Here is a 22,327-nt window from a genome sequence, read left to right as displayed (position 1 = left end):
ACAGTCCTGGCAAAATTCTAGAACACGTCATTAAATGGATGACATATGAACAAAAATTAGTAGTAGCTTCTCTTGGATTCAGTTTGAAGTCAAAAGCAAGTCAGAGCAATACATTTAGAAAAAAGCAACCAGGGAAATTTTGGAACTTGGAAGTCCAATGTTTGAAGGTGTAGAAAGGTTTAAGAGGAGAATGGTCACAGGTGGCACACGATAGTGGCAACATAGGTTAGTGTCACAGACTGGGAAATTCGCGTCCAGCCTCTATCACTGTCTAGCCACGTAATCTCGGGCAGAGCTCTCTGCTGCTCAGGGAATGGTAACCGTGGTTCCGACCTGTGGGTACTAATAATTGAAAAGTGTTTCACACGAGGCGTGTACAACAGAGAGCTGTCGTGGGGGCGCGGGGGGGGCTTAATTTATGAGTAGTCTCACTCTTTTCTTTCTCTTTTCAGACCCAAGGAAGGTCCTGCCTCCGTGAGATGCAGCGAGAAACAGTAAGCAATGAACAAAACAGCTTTCCTTCAGTACGGCTACAGAGCTCTCAGCACAGGGACGGGTGAACACAAGCCTTGGTGCTTCAAGAATTGCTTCTCACCAGGACTCGCATCCAGAGAGGGGAGCCCTCTGGGCGTTCTCCAGAACCCTGAACACGCGGACGGTTGCTAGGCGACCCTAAGACCAAAGTGGACTAGGCGAACCGGCGCCAGGCCGGCTCCGCCCCCACTTCCGGAGTCCTCGCTCCGCCCCCTTCCCGCCCACTCCCTCCAGGCCAGGCAGTCCAAGCACCCGACCGAGGCATCGTGACGCATGCGCTCTTCTTCCCGTGCGGCTCGACTTGACGCGAGCTCCCGCTTTCCGCCACAAACTCTGTCCCGCCCTTTCTTGCACGGCCGGTACTGTCGTCCCCAGCTCCGTCCTCACTCACACCCTGTCCTGCCTACGCCTCGTCCCCAGTCCTGTTAATAGTGACTGCAGAGCAACCTCAAGTCCTGCTCCCTTGGTGGCGGGGGTGATGGGCTGGGGGGAGATAAGGCGGGTGACGGGGGGTGGCAGTTGCCACGGACTCACTTCCGGAGGACGGGCGGAAGTGGCTGCGGTAGATGGTGGGAGGGGGAAAGGAGTGCGAGGGGAGGGCCGGGCCGCCGGGGGTCGAGGGGGTGGGGCCTGGGCGGGCAACCGGGACCCGGCCTGGGCCCTGGAGTCCGATCTGGGGCGGGCCGCGGCTCCCTGCTGAGGTTGGGGGGGGGTGGGGGAGGGCCCAGGTAACGACCCAGCTTAGATAGGGCGAGGGTCGTCTGGGCAGCGGAGGGGTAGGGGTCAGAACCTAGAGAGGGTCGCGTTGTCACCCCTTTCGCCGTGAACACCGAACGCGGGGTTCTGAGAAGGGTGGGAGGAGCTAAATTCTTTCCTGGGTTGGGGGGCGTTCTTGTGGGCGCCACGCCCCTACAGGAAGGAAGGGGGAGAGCGCCCGCGCGCGCGCGATTGTGTGTGTGTGTGTGTGTGTGTGTGTGTGTGTGTGTGTGTGTGTGTGTGTTTAGGAATACACTTAGAAGGGAGGGGGCGGCCAGGGTGGGCCACCGGATTGAAAAATTGGAACATCACTGGGGCTATTGCTGGTAGGAGTCAGGCTTCTAACGTTTCAGGAGAGTGCTCTCGGGAGTTGGCCCCGGGAAGGAGTTTGACGGAGATTGGGAATTACATCCATGGCACAGTTTTGGAAGCAGAGGGGGAGGTGCGGGTGAAGGGAAGGGAGCAAAGAATGCTTGTAGAAGGTGCCAGCATCTAGGTGTGGAATGGATTTAGTTCAGACTGGGAGAGCTGGCCGATTAAAACACTGCACACCCTAAGAAGCTTGGGAGATGTAGGGCGATTAGTGTGTGGCACTCACAAGGCGAGAACAGGAGGAGAATGTTCTTTTCTGTATTTCTTAGAAGACAGTCTCCACACACTAGTGCTTTTGGTTACTTTTCCTATAGTGCGGTTAGGTGCTGTCTTTCCTGTATCTTGAGCCTTATATGTGTATACATATTGATGAGATGACTGTTTTGGGGTGCAATACGTGAGTGAGGTAGGAACTTTGTATAACCTTGTGGAGTGTTTAAGGAAGGGTTTTTGATGATAGAGTCAAGGAGTCTAATTTAGGTAGGGAGTCTTAGAAATCCCTTTGGGTATATAATAGATTAGAGAGTGTCATGATGTTTAAATATTCTGCAGGTTAACACAGAAATCAGCCTCCTGGACCATGTCAGTTCTAAGGCCTGTTTCCTCTCATGAGCCTCAGCAGAAGACGGACTCGCCAGCCCTCACAGTGGATGACTTCCCCTCCCTGAACAAGAGATGGGATAGTACCAGGGATCTGCCTATCACCAGACTCTGGGCTTAATAAACCAGCCGAATGAAGGGATGTAATAGACCTCTGGGAGGGACACTGAAGCCTGTAGTGGGGGGGAGGGGCCTGGACATACCCCTTCCCCCCCAGACTCCTCCCCCTCAGAGTCCACTTAGCCATGGACTTTGGACCTGGACAAGAGGAGAGAAGCCGTACTTTGTTTGGTGTATCTGATTTGGGATTCTCAGTTTGGAAATGGAGTGCTGGATGGGGGTTTGATGATCTCCAGGGGAGCAGCTGAGAGAAGAGAAGAAAGGTAAGGTTTCTGTCTCATTTCCCACTTGGTGTCTTGCTGCTCCTGTGCAGAAAATGTTGAGTGGGGTAAGTCTGGGGACACTGTCATTGAGGAGTTGCCGTGATGGGAACCCTTACCCTGAGGGGTACACAGGAAACTTCACCTCTCCTTCACTCTCTGGGTGCAGGCTTGTTCCCAGCTGCTCCTTACCCAGGTAGGAGTACCTTGTAAGGGGTTGTGAGCAATGGCAATTGTGAGGTTAGTCCAAGGAGAAAGTGAAAATTATTTAGGCCTCTGAAGGGAGGTTGTGTTAGATTACTTGTAAGGACTTTTTCAACGCTGAGGTAGTAGCATTCCAAGCCAGTTTGGGCTAAGCACAACACTGGAATGGATTACCCAGGCTGAGGCAGGCTGCTGTGTTTTGGGCAGCTAACTGAATAGAACTGCCTTGGGGGGCAGGTAGCAGATGGTCTAGGTAACCTCCTGAGTTGCCTCTCCTCCTTCCCCTGTAAGGGAGTGTAGGCCATGAAACCTCATGGTAAGAGCAGAGGAACAGAGCACAGGTTTGGGAATCAGGATTTGTGTTCTAGCTCTGCCTTTCTTAGTGTACACCCCTAGGTATGTTGGTTAAGCTCTGCCATGTTCTCTTCACTTGCAAAATGGGGATAACTAACTTTCCAAGTCCCTCACAGGTTGTTCACAAGGAACAAATGAAATGATAGATTTTGAGAAGTATCCAGGGCCATGTACATGTAAAACAGTAACATTGCCATTGCTTCATATGCTTGTATAGTTACATAGAGAAAAACTCTAAATTAGTTTTGTTCTTTTATTGAAATAGGGTTCTGGCAAAAGCCTTATTTGTCCTTAATTAAAAGCCTGCCCTGAATTTGTCTCATCCTGTTGCTGTTAAACAATACCTGGGATCATGAAGTGGTGGCAGAGGTGCACGGGTTCAAGGAGGACTGAAATTGAGGGATTCTGCCACATACCTTGTTGGCTCTCAGAGCTCTCCAGTCAGCTTGGCAAGTGTGCCTCTTTGGGGTAGCAGATTAAAGAGAGGTGGAGAAAAGTGGAAGTCTCAAGGACCGAGTGTCTGTTTAGGAGATGGAACCCTGGGCCTTTCCTTCCTGTGCCATATCGTGGTCTTCTCTCCTGCTCTTTAAGATGCCAGTGTTTTTCAGACTGTCATTTTTTAGCCCTCTATAGGCTGTTCATGGTTACCTTACTTTCTGCTGACTCCTCCTTTGAACTCCAGTTTACCTCTGCCAAGATGCCTGCTTTTCTCAGTGACAATAACAGTAGAAGGGAGAGGTGTTGGGAATTTTGATAGACAGTGGGGTCTGGTGGCCTGGGCAAGGGGTAGGAAGCTTGGCTTCTAGCATTTCTTTGCCTCTCACTAGCTGTGTAACACCTGGGCCTCACATACACTGGGTGCTGGCAACAATAACAGAGGTCATTTGCAAGCTGAAAATCACATATTTATGACTTAATTTCTTTTTTCCCTTCCTTCCTTGCCATAGGAGTCCCTGAGTCCCCCAGGGGCCTGAGGGCTGGGCAGGCAGACCTGGGTGGAGTTCCTGGCCCTAGATGTTTCTTCTCTAGTCTGATGCCTCAGGTAGCCCCTTTGAGGTCAGGCTTCTACTTTAGAAGGTCTGGATTTCAGGGTGGGCCTGTCACCTCCCCTAGCTTTGTCCAGCAAATTCCTGGTGCTAGTCTTTGCTTAGATACCGGGATCACAGCGATCCCTCAGGGATGTGTGGTCCCAGGATGCCTCTGCAGCCCTCATCGTGCCTGGGAGGACGGTGAGTGCTTCGAAGCACTTGAAGTGCCACAGAGTCGTGCTGTATTTGTACAGTGCTTACATTATGTGAAGTGTCCAGGCTGTTGTGTTGTGTAAGGTTTTCGTCACCACATTGTTGTGGGGAGAACAGAGCAGGGATTATTCTCCCCGTTTGATACTTGAGGGGAAGCTACAGAAGCCCTGATTAGGAAGGGGTTGCCCAAGTGTGGAGCGGCAGGTGCTGTGATTGCCTGCCCAGTGCTGTGCTGCTCCTACAGCATCTGACCTGAGAAGGGCCATTCGGATTCTGCTGCAAACCTCCAGGGAGGGGAACTCAAGTGCCCTGTCAGACGGCCTCTCTGCTAAGATGTTTCTTCCCTGGAGTGAGCCAGAATTCCTCTCTCCTGTTGTTTCCACCAAAAGCAGTAGCCCTGCCCTCAGCCTGACCCTTCCACAAGACAGTCCTCTCAAGACAGTCACAGCCTTCTCACAGGGGTACCAGGATGTCAGGGCACAGCACTCATTGGGTGTCCAGCTACTTATCCACAATGATAGACTGAAACCACATATTGTGTGTGTGTTGTAACTGAATTTATTTATACCCTTTTTTTTTCCCAAAAGGAACTGTAGGTGGCTAACCAAAAGTTCCATTTCACAGACATTGCTCAGTGATTATTGTATTAATCTTTTTTCTTTTATCTTAATGAACTGAGTTTCTGGGTCTTTATGGGGAGTAGGGATATTGAGAGGAAGGGAGAGGGAAAAATAGATACATCATTGATTTAAAACTTTGCTTTTACCACTACTGATGGTTTCAGAGCATGAATTCTTAAGTTCAGGGCATGAATTCTTTCCAAATTATACAAAAATTCAGGGTATCTTAGGCATTGTTTATGGGAGGGTAGTTTCCTGGAACAACTTTCACTTCCTTCTTATCTCTCCTCTCCTCTTTTGGAAGTAGTGGGGGTTGGCTAGGGCCACATCTTCCTATTCCTTCCATTTTCACATAATCCATTCCCAGTTTCATCCCCAGAATTCAGGCACCTGGCTCCTTGTTTCTGCCCTCCTTCGCCTATAACCCTTCTGCATGAAACCTCCATCAGGAGCCCAGGACCTCTTTTCCCAGGTCAATTTGGCACTCATCACCCTGTTTCTTGCGTCTCAGACCAAATGTTTTCTCTTGCTTCCATCCAAGAATTCAGCTCATTCTTGTTCTCTAACCAGGCCCTTTGTTTTGGGACAGTCATGGAATTTCTACTCTTAGATCTTCCTGTGAGCCTTGGAATTTAAACAGAGGACTATAATGATGGGGCGAGAGTTTTGGTACACAGTTACCTGTCCTGTTCCCCATTGAACAGCCTTAGATGGAGAAGGATTATTGGTAGAGGTGGGAATCTGACATCTCATGGGCTGGTTGGTTTCCCCACCTTTCAGCATCCCACTCTGGCCTTTGTCCTGGGACAGTGATTTTAGCTCCTGATATCTTGGCCCTACAGTGTTTCCCAACTTTTTACATTTTAAGAAACTGTGGTTTTCCCTCTTGCCTTGACATGGAGTGTTAGTATGTAGGCCTTCCATGTCTCCTACCTGAGGAAAAGCTTAGAGAAGGGGCAGAGGTACAGAAGCATTGGCTGCTGGCTGGCACATGGGAGCTGGTTGGCTCCCATCTCCTGCCACAGTCCACACAATCAGCTAAACTGGAGACCTTGCACACACACACACACACTCACACACACGAGTCCAGCCTCACTGAGGTGTCAGCTCTTCTTTCACTCTTCTCCTTCAGGGCTGGGCTTCAACTGCAGGATTTCCCTGCTGCCCCACTGTGTGCCTGTCGTGCTGGACACACAGCTATAACAAAGAGCACTTGCACTCAAGGCTGCATGAGGAGAGGGAATGAGTGCCATCTTTGGAAGCAGGAATGCCTGGGGCTAAAACTTGGCCATGACCCTCATTAGGTCTTGTGACCTTCAGCAAGTTGGCACTTAGCTTGAGTCTCAAACTCTTCATCTGTAGAATGGGATGACAATGTGTACTCTGCAGAGCTGCTAGGAGGGTTAAAGGAGAGGCTGGGGGTGGGGCAGGATGCAGGTCTGGCATGTGATGGCCTCTGTGCAATTTTGTTTTAGCTCCTCACCCCCACGCAGGGACCTTTAGGGCATGTCCTGCCTTTGTTTCTCTAAAACCCCACATAATTCCTAGTTTCACCTAGAAACAAGTTAGTGAGTGAAGTCAGTAACCACATACCACAAAGTTCTGGCCTGCTCTGTGCTCTGGAACACAGGGGAGGGAAGTGGATGGGGGCACGTGCTGGTGCCAGAGTGTGTCCTGATCACATGGTAGCGCTGGCCCTGGACTCAGTCCTCCTCAGGAAAGTCATCTGCATGAGTAGCCAGTAGTTCTCAGCTCCCCACCCTCACTTGTTAGGGTCAGATACGGACATCTAGGCTTCTCCAGGGTCCTCCCTCACCCCCTTTCACAGGGCTACCACAAAGCCTGATTGAGGCCTTTTCTCTTCAGGTCTGGTGGGTCTACCCTAGGGAAACGTCTGTCTCTCTTTGCTCTTTTGCTCCAAACTAACAACACTCATTACCCACCCCGAAAGGAAAAAACAAACAAAACAAAAAACAGGAAGAAAAAAAAGCCAGCTTGCTCTTTCTCGATTTTGGCTGCAGGTGTTTCCTCCTTGGCTTCCTTTTTGGCATCCTGGTTCGTGTTCTTACTTCCCTGCACCCTCTAGCCTCTCAAGTGCCCTGGACTCCTCCCTCCTGGAAGCCAGGGGTTGTGGGGAGGATCCTTGGCTTTGGGTTTGGTAAACTCACTACTGAGGCAGGCTGCTTGGCCTACCTCTGGCAGGGCTCTGCCCCTCAACCCCACGAGGCCCTGGGCTCTGGGGCTGGGGAGACGCGAGAAGTCTGACTGGAATGGGTTGAGTGTGGTTGGGTTGATGGGTATAGACCCGTGGAGTTGCGATTGAGAGCAGCAAAGGGCTCAAAGGTAACAGCTGTCTCCACAGCATCTCCAGAAGTTGGGGACCCCGGAAAACTTGGGGTGTCCAGACCGCGAGTCGTTCTGAGAGGTCGGGCGTTGGAGGCGAGCCGGGGAGAAGGGGTCGCGGGCCAGTAGGGGCAGCCGGCCCCGCCCCTCGGCCTGCCCCGCCCCGCCCTCCCCGGGGAAGGGCCACGTTGCCCGCCCGGCGGTCCGGCCCTCAAGCGCCGCAGGAAGAGCCTGCCTGGCGGAAGGTGCCGGCGGCCTCCGCGCTAGCGCCTGGATCGCGCCGGGGCACCGGGCTCGCTCCCCAAGCCCCGGGGCGGGCCAAGTTCAGGGCCGGGAAGTTGGGAGGACCTGGTGAGTGGGGGCCGGGGGACGCCAGCGTCCGTCAGTTCTGGGGCTTGTCCCCGGAACGGGACCGAGGTCTGACTGAAGGAGGCCCCGCGGGAGCGGAGAGGGCGCTCCGGAGCTGGAGTCCCGGCTTGGGAAGCTGTCCTTTTCCGAGCCCTCCGTGTCCTCCGACAGCCCCGGTGCCCGAGAGAGGGACTTGCCCCGGGCCGCCCCGGGTCCCGGCCACGGGCCCCTTTGGAGCTGGGAAGTGGAGCTCTGCGTTCCGCTTTCGGAATCCCGGGCCTCCAGCTGGTGAGAGAGAGCGGGCTCCGCGGGGAGGGGGCTGGTTGTGAAACTCAGCCTCTGGGCCGACGTGGGTGTGGGGCCTGGAGGAGCTGGGGTCGCTGGAGAGGGTTTGGGGAGCGGAATGCGAGGTGGCCTTTCCCCAGACCCCACCCGCGCGTCCATTCCAAAAGTTACTAGGGGTTCTTTCTCCTCTGCCGGGAGGTAGAATTGACTCGATGTGGAAATAAGTAAATTGTCAAGAAAACTTTCTCCTACTTGTTGGCTAATGTGTGTGGAGTAGGGGGCCCCTGAGACGTGCAGGGCCCCATCTTATAAACCCTGGAGCACAGGGGCTGTGGCCGGCTGGTCTGTGTCCCCACGGGACAGTGAACCCTGGAGTGAGGCTCCACCTTGGTTAACCTTTGACCCTGTGATGTGTTTAATTAGTCCTCCCTTTAGGAACATCACTGGCTGAGATTGTCCAGCTTTATCTTCTGTCGTTTATAATACTTTTCAGACCGTGTAGACTTTTCTTTTGGATGCTTAACGTCCCCCCTGCGTCTGCCTCGAACTGTGAATCACCCCTGCCTGACCCCATTACCCGAGACCGTTGAGGCCTCTCGGACCTCCCCTGTCCTTTTCTCAGATTAGAAGGCAATGTAGTATGTCTAACCTCAGTGGCATATGTGACAGGTTAAACTCATTTCCTGTTTGGGACACTGGGGAAATTGTCACTGTCCTTTTCATCATCAGAGCCCAGGGGCCTTGGAGATGATCCACATCAACCCCTCTCCCTGTTCAAATGAGGAAACTAAGGCGCAAGTGACTTGCCCAAGGTTTCTTGGTTTCCCAGGGCTTCATGCTTTTTGCTGCACTAGCATCATATATCCCTTTAGCCTGCATCCCTTTCCTCTAGGTCTTATTCTCTAAGTCCTTCAATTATTTAGTGTATCTTCTCCGACTCCCTTTCAGTTCTAACTTCCTTTTGAAATTATGGAGCCTGGTACAAGGTACAGGAATCTAGCAGAGGTCTAATGAACAAGAAGGTGATTCAGTTAAGTCTCCATTATCTGTGGCATGTTCTATGCTTTCTGGTTTTTTTCAGGCAGTGCTTTTTAACGTACTAAGCAACACAGAGACAGAAAGGAAGGCCTGTCGACATTCCTTCAACTTGCATACTTTCTAAAAGCTAAATAAGACTTCTCCATTATTGCTTACAGTGAGAAGTTGACTATCTGGTGTTCTCTTGCTGTTTAAGAAACATTTTCTTGTCACAGAGAGAGAACTGGCTAGAGAATACCATAGGAATCAGAGTTTTAAATAGGGATCTCACAGCTCATAGGCAGTTTTTCAAAAGAAGAAACTGAGCTAGCTAAATGTCCATCAACAGAGGAATGGATAAAGATGTGGCACATATATACAATGGAATGTTACACAGCCATAAAAAGGAACGAAATTGGGTCATTTGTAGAGACGTGGATGGACCTAGAGAGTGTCATACAGAGTGAAGTAAGTCAGAAAGAGAAAAGCAAATATTGTATATTAACGCATATATGTGGAATCTAGAAAAATGGTACAGATGACTTTATTTGCCAAGCAGAAATAGAGACACAGACATGGATAACAAACATATGGACACCAAGGGGGAAAGGGGTGGGGTGGGAGGGATTGGGAGATTGGGATTGACACATATACATTATTGATACTATGTGTAAAATAGACAACTGATGGGAACATACTGTATAGCACAGGAAACTCTACCTAATGCACTCTGGCGTTCTAAATGGGAGGGATATCCAAAAGGGACGGGCTATTGTATATGTATGGCTGATTCGTTTTGCTGTGCAGTAGAAGCTAACACAACATTGTAAAGCAGCTATACTCCATAAAAAGTAAAAAAGAAAAAGAAGAAGCTGAGACCCACGGGAGTTGGTGGAACCTGCCCAGAATCTCCTGGGTTTTCGTTGAGGGTCTTATTCACTAAAAAGGCTCACTCCTCATCTCCCACCACAGTGCAGATGTCTTTGTACTTGGTGGTGTGGACCAGCTATGTGACTTCCCTGAAGGAGTTGTGAAAACTCTGGCAAAACAAAAACTACTGTGAGTTTGTGCCTTGCAGGCAAATGTCATTAATAACAGAACATCAGGTGCTCAGGTCAAGGTTAAGGACTGTTGTTCTATTTTAGAAGAGGAAGATGTAGCAAATTGTATTTTCCCAAAATGGCCACAACTTTAAATATCCCACTCTACATTGTTACAATAGGACATTGCCCTCCTCCCACCCGGTGGTGGGGAGTCTGTGTTCCTTTTCGCTTGAATGTACGCAGCGACTCGTGATACCCCTGGCCTGTGAGTAAGTCGGAAGTGATCCAGGGCTTCCCTGGTGGCGTGGTGGTTGAGAGTCCGCCTGCCGATGAAGGGGACAAGGGTTCATGCCCCCGTCCGGGAAGATCCCACATGCCGCGGAGCGTCTGGGCCCGTGAGCCATGGCCGCTGAGCCTGCGCGTCCGGAGCCTGTGCTCCGCAACGGGAGAGGCCACGACAGTGAGAGGCCCGCGTACCGCCAAAAAAAAAAGAAGTGACCCAAGGTTTTAGATCACTGTGGTTTTGTTCCTGGCCTTTCATGTACTTGCAGTCATATGTGGCTGGGGTCGGAATCATCTGGAAGGCTTCCTCCCATGTCTAGTGGCTGATGCTGACTGTTAGCCAGCCCTTAGCTGTGGTTGTCAGCTGGAATACCTAGAGGTATCCTGTCCACATGGCCTGGGCTTCCTCTTACTTTGGTGGCTGGGTTCCAAGAGCAGGCATCTCAGGAGCACCAAATGGAAACTGTATTGCCTTTCATGAACTAGTCTTGTAAGTCACATAATCATCCCTTCCTCTGTAGTCACAGATCAAAGACAGGGAACATAGACCCCATCTCCCCCAGCTCTAGAGGGAGGAGCGTCATTGTCACTTTGTAAGAAGAACATGTGGGATGGGATATTTGGTAGTCATCTTCGGAAAATGTAATCTTTCACTGTTAGGCTGCTAGTTTGGTCTTCTTTCTCCCCGATTTAGTGAATAATGCAAGCAGCCCTCCATCTAGCTACTTGAACTTCGTACATGTGCCAAGCACTGTCATAGGTATACAGATCATAGAGCCTTTTTTCTAAGGAGTAAGGTGAGAGCCAGGTAAGTACAGCCACAGGTTCTGTTACAGTGTGGAGAGGAAAGACAGGAGGTATGGAGAGAGTACGGTGGGAGTATAGCTGTGGGAAGCCTGGCTCTGCCTGGATGTTAAGGAACTGGGTTCTTAAGGATGTATAATGCTTGTAGGTGGGGCTTTGGATAATATTTCAGGATGCGGAACCAGCCAGAGGAAAGAAAGCAGGGTACAAAGGGTACTTATTGAGGGAAAAAGTAGCCTGTTGAGGCCAGAACACGGGGTTCATAGGGTTAGTGGTTGGAGGTGAGGTTGAAAAGGAATGTTTGAGCCAGTTTGTTGTGAAGGCCCTGTGTGTCATAATAATGCTTTTGAATTCTAGTCTGTGGGCAGTGGCAGTATGGTTTTTAATGCAGGTTAGTGTTGGGACCAGTTGTGTACTTTAAGAAGGATGCTCTGTTACTGTTGGGAAGATTGCTTAGAGGGAAGCAAGGTGTGTGATAGGTGAACCAGCTGAGGAGCCACATCAGGAGTTCAGTATTTAATAATAAGGAAAGAGAGTTCAGCTTAAATCATTTGAGATCTTGAAATGGGATGATGGCAGTGAATGGGTAACTTTCTCTTCCATTTTCATAATTCTGAAATTCTTGGGGCTGGATATGTTTCATAATTTAGAATTTTTTGGATTTAAAAAAGATGATCTGGTGCATTTATGGTGTAGTGAAGGTCTGGAGCAGCATACGATAATCCAGCATGTTTATTTTCTGTAGCAAAACATATGAATGGGATAAATAAAGACTGTAAGTTAGCCTCACATTAGATCAGATTTCTCCAAATGAGGTTAAGCCAAACAAGTGTAGAAAACTTCTGTTTTTCAGCACTTTTTGGACTTGAGAATTGCAGTTAAGTGATTGTGGGTGTGTGGCATCCACATGGAAGCCACTTTTTTTGCTGCAGGCAAATCTGAATGTCGAGGATCCTAGCAGAGCAGCTTGGCAGCACTGGGGGAGTGGGTCCGCCTCCTCAGGTAGCTGGTAGTAGAGGGGGTTTGACAGATGTTGAGCACAGCGTTATGCTGGTGCTGTTGGTTGTGAAGGGGAGGTGGGCCTCACAGGGTCCGAAAGCATCAGGGAAGGTGTCCTGGCGAGGTGTGAGTCAGAACACACTAGGTGAAGAAGAGAGAGAAGAGCCGACCAGGCATACCGGCACATGCACAGGCCCAGAGGCAGGCTCGAGTGTTTGGGTCCTGGAAGGAATCTAGTAGAGTGGAGTCAAGAGAGCCAGCGAGAGAGGGGACTGGCTAGCAATCACGTACTCCTTCGGCAAGATAAGCAAGTCCTGTTTGAGAATTTAGAGAAAAGGGTTGTGGGGTGGAGAACAAGGGCCTGAGGGCTAAGGTGGAGGCCTGGCTGGACTGGGGCAGCTGTTTCCTGTGGGCTGTCTAACATTTCTCGAGGTTTATAGACTTGCTAGGAATACAGTCTGCAGAGGGGCTGAGAAGATTGCTTTGATCTGCCTGGCTTAGAAGGTGTTGGGAGGTCTTCCAGGCCTCAGGGTACTGGGTGTGGGCCACCTAATTCTAATGTCTGGAGCAGGGTGCAGGGTAGAGAGGATGTGGTCCCGTGGGGTTTTGCTACCACTCTGAGAGCCTGCTGGTTTGAGGTGGCTCATTGATAAGTCAGAGGCAAGCCTGCTCCTCCGGCCCGGAAGCCAACACTTCGGCTGATGGAGTCAGTTTCTCTTTTCTTTCCCCCATCTCTTTATCTAAAGACTATTCCTGCCCAGTCAGTTGGGAGGCAGGATGTTGGGGGTTAGGGACTCCAACATTGACCACACCCTGAGGGGGGGAGTGAGGAAGAAACTGGAAATCTGTGTGTTTTTCTCTTCTAGGAAACCCTAATTGGTATATGAGCCTAATAAAATGGAAATTTAATGACACAGTAAAACTGAAATGGACTTGAGGTTTCTGAGAAGACTGCTGCGATGGAGTTGTGAGGGTGGATGGTTTCTAGGAGGAAGACAGGGGGTGGTAGTGCTTGCAGGGGCTGGAGGGGTCTCTGAGGAGGGAGGCAGAATTCATTCCCTTTAGAGACTCATAAAGATCAGCCCTTTGATCCTTGGATACTGGATCTGCCTGCTTGAGAGTCCAGGAGCACAGAGATGAGATCTGGGACCCAAGGTTTTAGCTAGGGTTAGAGAACTGGTCTGTGAGGCAGAGGGGAACTGGCAGAGCCGTCAGCACAAGCGAGTGCAGACCTGAAGCTTTGGGATATGAAGTGTTGAGACCAGAGGCAGGAACGCCAGGGAGAGAGTTGCATGGTCAGGAATGGCAGCTGTCCTGGAATGGGAGGGTATGGTAGATCCTTTCAGTAATGAGGTCTGGTAGAGTGAGGGAGTTGGCAGGACCATGCCTTTTTCTTGTTAGATGTGTGTCCCAGTCCCTTCCCAGAGCCTGGCAGAGAGCAGGTGTGTGATGCATGTCATGGCGTGATTGAGGAGTTCAGGAAAAATGGATTGTGTCCCGGTTCTTCTTACTGATGTGCCCAGCTGGGGCCATATTGGATGAATCTAGTCAGAGCTGTGGGCTATGTCCCTATATTTGATTTTAAGAAATTTTATTTGACAGTAACTTCAAACTATAAAAAAGTTGCGAGAATAAAAATGGTATAAGAATACTCATATTCCCATTACTCAGATCCATCTATTAACATTTTGCTCCATTTGCTCTTCATGTACATACATGATATTTTTGTTCTGAACCATTTGAGAAGTTGCATCTACCATGGCCCTCTACCCCTAATTACTTCAGCGTGTATTACCTAAGAATTGGGATATTCTTTTATATAACCACATTACGGTTATCAGTCAGTCAACACTGATACTTTGATCTACGGTCTATATTTTAATTTTGTCATTTGACCCAATAATACCTTTTTTAAAAAGTTTTATTGAGGTATAAATGATATACAGTAAACTTTACATAGTTAAAATGTACATTTTCATAAGTTTGTACATATGTATATACCCATGAAACTATGATCCCACAAAGTTTCCTAGTGTCCCTTTGTAATACCTCCCCTGATGTTCTCACTGCCCCCATCCCCAGGCAGCCACTGATGTGCATGTACTCTTTCACATCTTGAATAATTATTTTGAGATTCGTCCATGTGTCGTGTGTATCAGTAGTACGTTCCTTTTTAATTGCTGAATATTATTCCATTCCATGGGTAAGCCACAATTTGTTTATCCATATTCCCATGTTGATGGGCATTTGAGTTGTTTCCACTTTTTGGCAATTATGAATAAAGCTGCTATAAACACTCCATATAGGTTTTTGTATGGACATATGTTTTCATTTCTCTTGGGTCTGTATGTAGGAGTGGACTTGCTGGGTCATATGGTAACTCTCTGTTTAGCATTTTGACTAGCTGCCAAACTGCTATAAAAGGACATTAGTTCCATATCTCACACCATATACACAGATTAACTCAAAATAAATCGTAAACCTAAATGTACAACCTAAAACTATAAAACCTAAAAAAGAAAACATAGGGAAAAATCTTTGTGACTTTGGCAAAGATTTCTTAGATATAACGCCAAAAGCATGATTCATAAAAGAAAAAAACCCTGATAATTGGACATCATCAAAATCAAGAACTTCTGTTCTTCAGCTGACTCTGTTACGAGAATAGGACAAGTGTTTGAATTTTTGCCAGTCTGATGGGTGGAGAAATGTTATCTTAGTATAGTTTTAATTAGAATATTTCTTATGAGTGAAATTAAATACCTCTTCATATGTCTAAGGACCATTTTAATATTTTTGTGTGTGAGTTGCCCTAGTCATATAGACAAGAGTTTGGGCCTTTTTTCCCCTCAGTTTTTAAAAAGTCCTTTGTCTGTGAGGGTATTGGTTTATTATTTGTGATGTATGTTGCAATATATCCTCTCCCAGTTTGTTATTTGTCTTTTGACTTGGCTTATGGTGTTTTTAGCCATGCAAAAAGTGTTTTATTTATTACTGCATCTGTATTTTAAGTCATACTTAGAAAGCCTTTCCCTATACTAAGGTTACAAAGGAATTGACATACATTTTCTTTTAGCACTTGTATGGTTTTATTTTTCTCCTTAGATGTCTAGTCCACTTGGAATTTATTCTTGTGTACGGATCTTATTTTTTTCCCCCAAGTAGCTATATTAATTGTTGTAACACTATTAATAAGACCATTTTTTGCGCCAGTAATTCTAAATATCCCCTTTATCATACATTAGATTTCTGCGTGTAGTTAGGTGTATTTCTGGCGTTTAAATTCTATTCCTTTGGATGATCTGTTTGTTTACATACCAGCACCACATACTTTTAATTATAGAGGCTTTGTAATGTTTAGTATGTTAATATCTGGTAGGGCTAGTCCCTCTTCACTGCTCGTTCGTTTTCATCATTTTCCTAGATGTTCTGTTATGAACTTTTGTCTAGCTCTATAAAAAAGTATTTTTATTGAGATTTTTGATGATGCTGAGATGCCCTAACCAAGAACAAGGGATATTTAAGTCTTATTTTGTGTCTTTTCGGGAATTATAGGTTCGTGTAGGTTTTTGAATATTTCTTGTTAATTCCTAAATAGTTTATCATTTTCATGGCTGTTATAAATAGGGTTTTCTCATTTGTTGTTTTTTTAATGAGTTATTATTATTTGTGGATATGAAGGCTGTTGATTTTTGCATGTTAATTTTTATATCCCACTACCTTGCTCAATTCTTTGATTGTTTAGGTTGGATTTATCATTGATCTCTTAGACTTTTCCAGGCATATTCTCATAGCATCAGTACATTGAGATACTTTTGCTTCTTTTCCACTTCCTCTGCCTATAATTGTGTTCTGCAGTCCAGTTGCATTGGCTGATCCCTCCAACAGAATGTTAAATAGTCGTTAGATCTGGGGTGGCTTGGCTTTGCTCCTGACCTTCGTGAGAATGCCTCTGGTGCTTCTTTATTAGGTAAGGTGCTGGCTTTAGCCCTGAGGTGTGATATTAGAGTTTTAAAATCAGTAATCTTTGGGTAGTTTGATTTGAGGCATGGGAGGCAGGTGGTCTAACCCCTACCTCACCTAAGCTCTGGACAGAAGATGGTAAACAAAATCTGTCAGGTAGGGAAGGGGGAAGCGGGATTCCTTTGCTTCCTCTCTTCCACCAACATCACTCTCTACACCACCCCCACCCCCCACCCCCCCCCCAAAAAAAACCACATTGCTTTTCAGAGGACTCATGAACTCATTTTGGAGTGCGGGAACATGCTCTCCTAATCCTATTCTTCCTCAGAGATTGACCCTCCAGATTAGGGAACAGGCAGCTATCTTTTAAGAGAGCTTTGGAGTTAACGTCCTGGCCCTCCTTGTCCTGCACTTTTTCATCTGTTTCTGCACCCCATTCTTCCACTCCAGGGCAGCCCCATGCCTCGTGATGATGGTTGTTTTTCTCCTCTCCTCAGGTGCATGGCTGCTTCCTAATCCTGGAGCCCAGAGGAAACATCCCTAGAACTGTGCGAGTGTGAGCCAGGCAAGCCAAGGGCAGCCTTGAGCCCCACCCTTGCCCGCCTCCCCCGCGGGGGCCAGGATGCTGAAGAAGCAGTCTGCAGGGCTCGTGCTGTGGGGCGCCATCCTCTTTGTGGCCTGGAACGCCCTGTTGCTCCTCTTCTTTTGGACGCGCCCGGCGCCTGGCAGGCTGCCCTCAGACAGTGCTCTCGATGACGACCCCGCCAGCCTCACCCGGGAGGTGATCCGCCTGGCCCAGGACGCTGAGGTCGAGTTGGAGCGGCAGCGGGGGCTGTTGCAGCAGATCAGGGAGCATCATGCTAGGTGGAGCCAGCGGTGGAGGGTGCCCACCGTGGCCCCGCCTGTCCTGCCGCGCGTGCCTGTGACCTCTCCGCCAGCTGTGATCCCCATCCTGGTCATCGCCTGTGACCGCAGCACTGTCCGGCGCTGCCTGGACAAGCTGCTGCATTATCGGCCTTCGGCTGAGCACTTCCCCGTCATCGTCAGCCAGGACTGCGGGCATGAGGAGACAGCCCAGGTCATCGCCTCCTACGGCAGCGCTATCACGCACATCCGGCAGCCTGACCTGAGCAACATCGCAGTGCCACCGGACCACCGAAAGTTCCAGGGCTACTACAAGATTGCTCGGCACTACCGCTGGGCGCTGGGCCAGGTCTTTCACACGTTCAAGTTCCCAGCAGCTGTGGTGGTGGAGGATGATCTGGAGGTGGCTCCAGACTTCTTCGAGTACTTCCAGGCCACGTACCCGCTGCTGAGGGCCGACCCCTCCCTCTGGTGTGTGTCTGCCTGGAATGACAACGGCAAGGAACAGATGGTGGACTCAAGCAAGCCTGACCTGCTCTACCGCACAGACTTTTTCCCTGGCCTGGGCTGGCTGCTGTTGGCCGAGCTCTGGGCTGAGCTGGAGCCCAAGTGGCCCAAGGCCTTCTGGGACGACTGGATGCGCCGGCCAGAGCAGCGGCAGGGCCGGGCCTGTGTGCGGCCTGAAATCTCCAGAACGATGACCTTTGGCCGCAAAGGTGTGAGCCATGGGCAGTTCTTTGACCAGCACCTCAAGTTTATCAAGCTGAACCAGCACTTCGTGCCCTTCACCCAGCTGGACCTGTCCTACCTGCGACAGGAGGCCTATGACAGGGATTTCCTTGCACGTGTCTATGGTGCTCCCCTGCTGCAGGTGGAGAAAGTGAGGACCAGTGAGCGGAGTGAGCTGGGGGAGGTGCGGGTGCAGTACACGAGCAGGGACAGCTTCAAGGCCTTCGCCAAGGCCCTGGGAGTCATGGATGACCTCAAGTCTGGTGTCCCCAGGGCCGGCTACCAGGGCATCGTCAGCTTCCTGTTCCGGGGCCGCCGTGTCCACCTGGCCCCACCCCAGACCTGGGACGGCTATGATCCTAGCTGGAATTAGCAGCACCTGCCTGTCCCTCCTGGGGCCCCTCCTGGCCATATCATGGCCTAAGATGGGACCGTAGTCCCTGGGCTGCATCATCCTCTCTGTGTTTCTCTCTTGGGTCCATTTATCTTGTTTTTGTTTTTTTTTTTTTCTTTTTTTGAGTGGCATTCAAGTGCACAGATGATAAGGTGAGGGTTATTCTCCCGTTCTCAAGGGGGTCAAATCAGGGGAATCTTTCTGGGGTATGTTTGGGGGAGTTATTAAGCAGGAAACCACTGTGTGGTAGGGAGAGACTTGGGCTCGTTGGGGCCACAAAATCCACGTTCCACGTTTTCTCCCAGGACATCTGTGGAGAGGTTGGCAACTTTAGTTCTCTTGATCAGGCCTCTTTTCCCTGTCCTGGCTATTCTAGCCAGAGTATGAGCCCTCCTCCTGTACCTGTCCCCCACCCTCTCCACCTTCCCCCAACTGGAGCAAGGTGGGAGGCTGGATTATGTGAGAAGGAGATGTATTTGTGGCCAAAATGAGACTAACCAAAGGGGTTTCATCATCATCGGGGTCTGGGCAGAGCTGTTAGGTTGTCAGGGTTTACTCCCTCCTGCCTGTATTTCTCTTCTTCCCCCTCTCCTTTATCCCTGACCGCCTCTCAGCTCTGCTTTCCCTGCAGCCTAGCAGTTCGTGATCCTAAGATGAAACGGTGAAGGGGAAAAGCAGAACCTCTCCTCAGCTCACCCGCTGGGGTGGGGAGAAAAGCCTTGGGTGCTGGGGCGCCCCTCCCTCATCCTTCCTCCAAGAAACAGACTGCCTCCTATCCCGTCCTTTCTGAAAACCAATCCTTTCCCTGTCACTCTGGGACGGTTCATGCTAGCCCGGCCCTTGGCTTCTGGAGTCCCTCTCGGTGTGAGGTAGGGCAGCCAAGACCATTCAGCCCAGCCTCCTTCCCTTCTCCCCCAAGCATTCCCTTCCCGTGTGCACAGATTAGGACGCAGATGGCGGGTTGGAGAGCAACATGTGTGTTTTTGTTTCTTGCCTGACCTCAGTTCATGGAAGAAAGTTGAAGCTACAGAATTATTTTCAAAAATAAAGCCTGAATTGTCTGAAAAACTGTGTGTGTTTGTGTGTCCTGGTAGAGGAGTTGGGGGTGAAAAAGGGAGGAGAAAGGTGGAGGAAGCAAGGAAAAGAATGAGGCCTAAAGGAAGGGGCTGCACAGGCGAGAGGAAGGAGGTCAGTTGGAGGAAGGAAAGCAGATGACGGGAAGATAGGAGCAGGGAGTAGGAGAGCTAAGGAGGAGCCTAGGTGGGAAAGAAAGACCAGGCTTAGAGGTGGAGAGGGCCCAAGTCTTCACTCCCCCAGTGCTAATCTTCTCTAGAGGTGGGCTGTGGGGCCCTCAAGCCCTGGTCCGAGAGAGAATGCAGGCAGTCCCTCCTGAAATGGGCACCTCGGGTGGGATGCCCTCCGCTGGCCCAGGCAGCATTCGCTAGGCATCCTCCAGCACCTTCCGGGACGCAGAGCTGACAACTGGATCAACGCTGGCAGTGGCACTAAGAGTGCGAGGATGCCTTTTACACTGCCACCCAAGACACCCACACGTAAATGGCAAACTTTGCCTGAAACTATCCTAAGAGTTTCCACTTTCCACTATTTTTTTTTTTTTTTAATGCTGCTTGTGACCTACCAACTTGATTTCATCAGTGGGTTTGAAAACCCTGAGCTAGGTGACTTTGTTGACAGAAACCATCCTCGAGCTTCACACCAGATGGATGAGTTGTGGAGAAGGGGGTGTCACCAGGTCACTGAGGGAGCAACTCTGGCCTCACTTCTGGGCTAAGGGAACCAGGGTCAGACATTCATCTTAACCTTTTAGATTGTTGTAGAGCTAGTTTTGTCTTCCCACGTGCTCTTAGATGGATGTTTAAACCCTGTTTGGGGGTAGAGAGGTGATCATTAGCTGTGATTTGCAAGGCTCTCCGTCTCGAGAGAGCCAGGTGTGCTTTGGCTGCCAGAATCCATGTTCTTAGCACTAAATTAACAGTTGCTTACCAAGTGCATTGTTCTGAGCGCTCCACAAATTAAAATGAACTCCTTTAATCCTCAAAGAGATCATGGGTAGTTAAGTATTGCTCCGTTTTACAGGTGAGGAGCAAACTGGGCACAGAGAGGGTCCTTTGCCCAAGGCCACACACCTGGTTGGGGTGGAGCCAGGATTTGAATGGAACCCATGTTAATCACTACTTAATCAGGACCCTCCCCTTTCTCTCCTTTACAGCCTTTCCTCCAAGGCCGTCTCCTCTGCCTCCCTTGTACTCTGGTCTCCCCTCCCACAGGCTCCAGGTTGGTGGGTGGGCCTGGGCTCCCAGGCCAAACAGCAGGTGGGGGTCCCAGGGAGATTGTAGAGGAGGAGACCCTCTGAAGATTCAGGCTGGTTTCTCAGGTTTGTCCTTAAGTGAGGAGCACTTTCAGGGGTCTCTGTGTCCTGTTTCTCTTCCTTTTGATGTGGGTCCCCAGAGAGGCCACATTCACTATGCTAAGGCATCCTCAGGTGTGATTCATGTGTGCATGGCTGCCAACCCTCATAGAGCATGAACCTCCTGTGGATAACAAAGCAAGCGGACATACCAAATGGAAAAACATGGTGTCATTAAATCCTTCAGAATTCTGCTAACCTTGACTTTGGAGATTAAAGATAATACCAAAGAGCTCACCCAGCTCAACACGGCTCCCCGGCCAGGTGGGCCTGATCTCGGGAGAGGGCAGTGAGTGGTGGCTTAAAGCAGGATCTTAGTTCCCTGCCCAGGAATTGAACCTGGGTAACCTGGGTGAAAAACCAGGAATCCTAACCGCTATACCACCAGGGTCTAGAGACTAAAAGCAAAGTTCCCCTGGCTCTTGCCCCATTTGAAAAATGAATTTCTCAATGAGGAAAAAAACTGTAAAAAACAGGTACAAAGCTTATTATCAGAGACACAGCATAACATGTGGGAGAGCACACAGAGAAACTGTTGATTTATTTAAGACAGAAGCAAGGCAGAAATATACACCAGGAGAGAAAGGGTGTAGGTGTCCTCCCTGGTGGGGAGAAGCACAGTAAAAAGGCAGTTAAATCATTTATATAGGGCAGTTTTTCCCGGTCTCTGTTTACCTTTGGCCAATTATCTTGTTTCTTTTCTCACACCTGACCTGCCCTAGGACCCTCCCCATATGCGTGCACAACATTTTGCCAAGATGGATTCCAGCACAGAGGCCTGTGGGAGGTTTGGCATCACCTGTTGTGGGGTGGCACCCCCTCCTTTTTGACCCCCTAGGAGCCTTTCTGCGCATGTGTAGTCAGGGAGGTCTCCTTGGTCTCAGGAATGGTCATCTTATCTCTTTACTCCAGCAGAGCTCAGCTCTTGCCATTAACTTTGGCCTTGGAGTGTCTAGGAAAAAAAAGCTCCAATTTTACTCCACTTGGCAAACACCAGCTGTCCAGCCCAGGGGTCCATCTACCTCCTACCTCAGGCCCTCACTGAAACGTCGGTGACCGACTGGCAAGGTGCTTGCAGGTTGCAAGTTCCCGTGGGCGGAGGGTTTGTCGGCGTCTCAGCTGCCCACAGGTGGCCTCATGGGGACCTGGTGTGTTTGTGGGCCCAGAAACGGCTTGAGCCATCCCACCACTCCTGCGCCTTGGCCTTGGCCCTTCAGCCTCTGCCAGGGACCCAAAGCCCTTCCTCCTCCATTTCCTGCCATTCTCTCCAACCACTGGTGTTTCCGCCTTCCCTCCACTGCACAAGTCTCTTGGTCTAGGTCCTCTTCTCTTATCTGGGTCATTCAGGTGGGATTTTATTTGTGGGCTGAGTCATCCCAGTGTGGACGGATGTGTTGGATAGAGTCTCTGGCCCGGGTCCCCCTGAGCCTTGGGTTGATCCCCTGGGGTTTGTTCAAAACCGGACCAAGGCTGGGGGGTCATACCTGGGGGCGTGGTAGGGGGCCAGGTGTAGGGCTGACAGCGGAGTTGAGGATGGGGATTGGGACCGGTAGAGGTGGGGTGGGGGGAAGGGGAGCTTAGGGGGTGTGTGTGCTGAGTTTAGATTGTTAGATGCAACAACATTTTAAAGTGAAAGGCGGGCTTCCCTGGTGGTGCAGTGGTTGAGAGTCCGCCTGCCGATGCAGGGGACACGGGTTCGTGCCCCGGTCCGGGAAGATCCCACATGCCGCGGAGCGGCTGGGCCCGTGAGCCATGGCCGCTGAGCCT

At 49.9% G+C, this 22,327-nt stretch overlaps 1 protein-coding gene across 5 annotated transcripts in view; it reads left to right on the top strand.

Annotated features, from left to right (window-relative positions):
• MGAT1 (mannosyl (alpha-1,3-)-glycoprotein beta-1,2-N-acetylglucosaminyltransferase) overlaps positions 1–19,200 on the top strand; it is a 74,450-nt gene extending 55,250 nt beyond the window's left edge. The window contains exons 2-4 of one of the 5 annotated variants that reach the window (XM_029216032.1): positions 453–494; positions 2,215–2,645; positions 16,643–19,200. In XM_029216032.1, coding sequence (XP_029071865.1) covers positions 16,768–18,111 — 1,344 coding nt within the window. In that variant the 5' untranslated portion in view covers positions 453–494; positions 2,215–2,645; positions 16,643–16,767 and the 3' untranslated portion in view covers positions 18,112–19,200. Of the gene's footprint in view, positions 1–452; positions 495–1,209; positions 1,236–1,370; positions 2,646–7,587; positions 7,756–7,787; positions 8,041–16,642 lie in introns of those variants that run through there. The other 4 variants (XM_029216033.1, XM_029216031.1, XM_029216035.1 and 1 more) reach the window with 4 other exon arrangements.
• Positions 19,201–22,327: the final 3,127 nt, after the last annotated feature.

The sequence above is a fragment of the Monodon monoceros genome, unplaced genomic scaffold, assembly GCF_005190385.1.
Source record: "Monodon monoceros isolate NGI ecotype Baffin Bay Population unplaced genomic scaffold, NGI_Narwhal_1 Super_Scaffold_12, whole genome shotgun sequence".
NCBI classification, from domain to species: domain Eukaryota; kingdom Metazoa; phylum Chordata; class Mammalia; order Artiodactyla; family Monodontidae; genus Monodon; species Monodon monoceros.
This window is presented reverse-complemented; position numbering and strand designations above follow the sequence as displayed.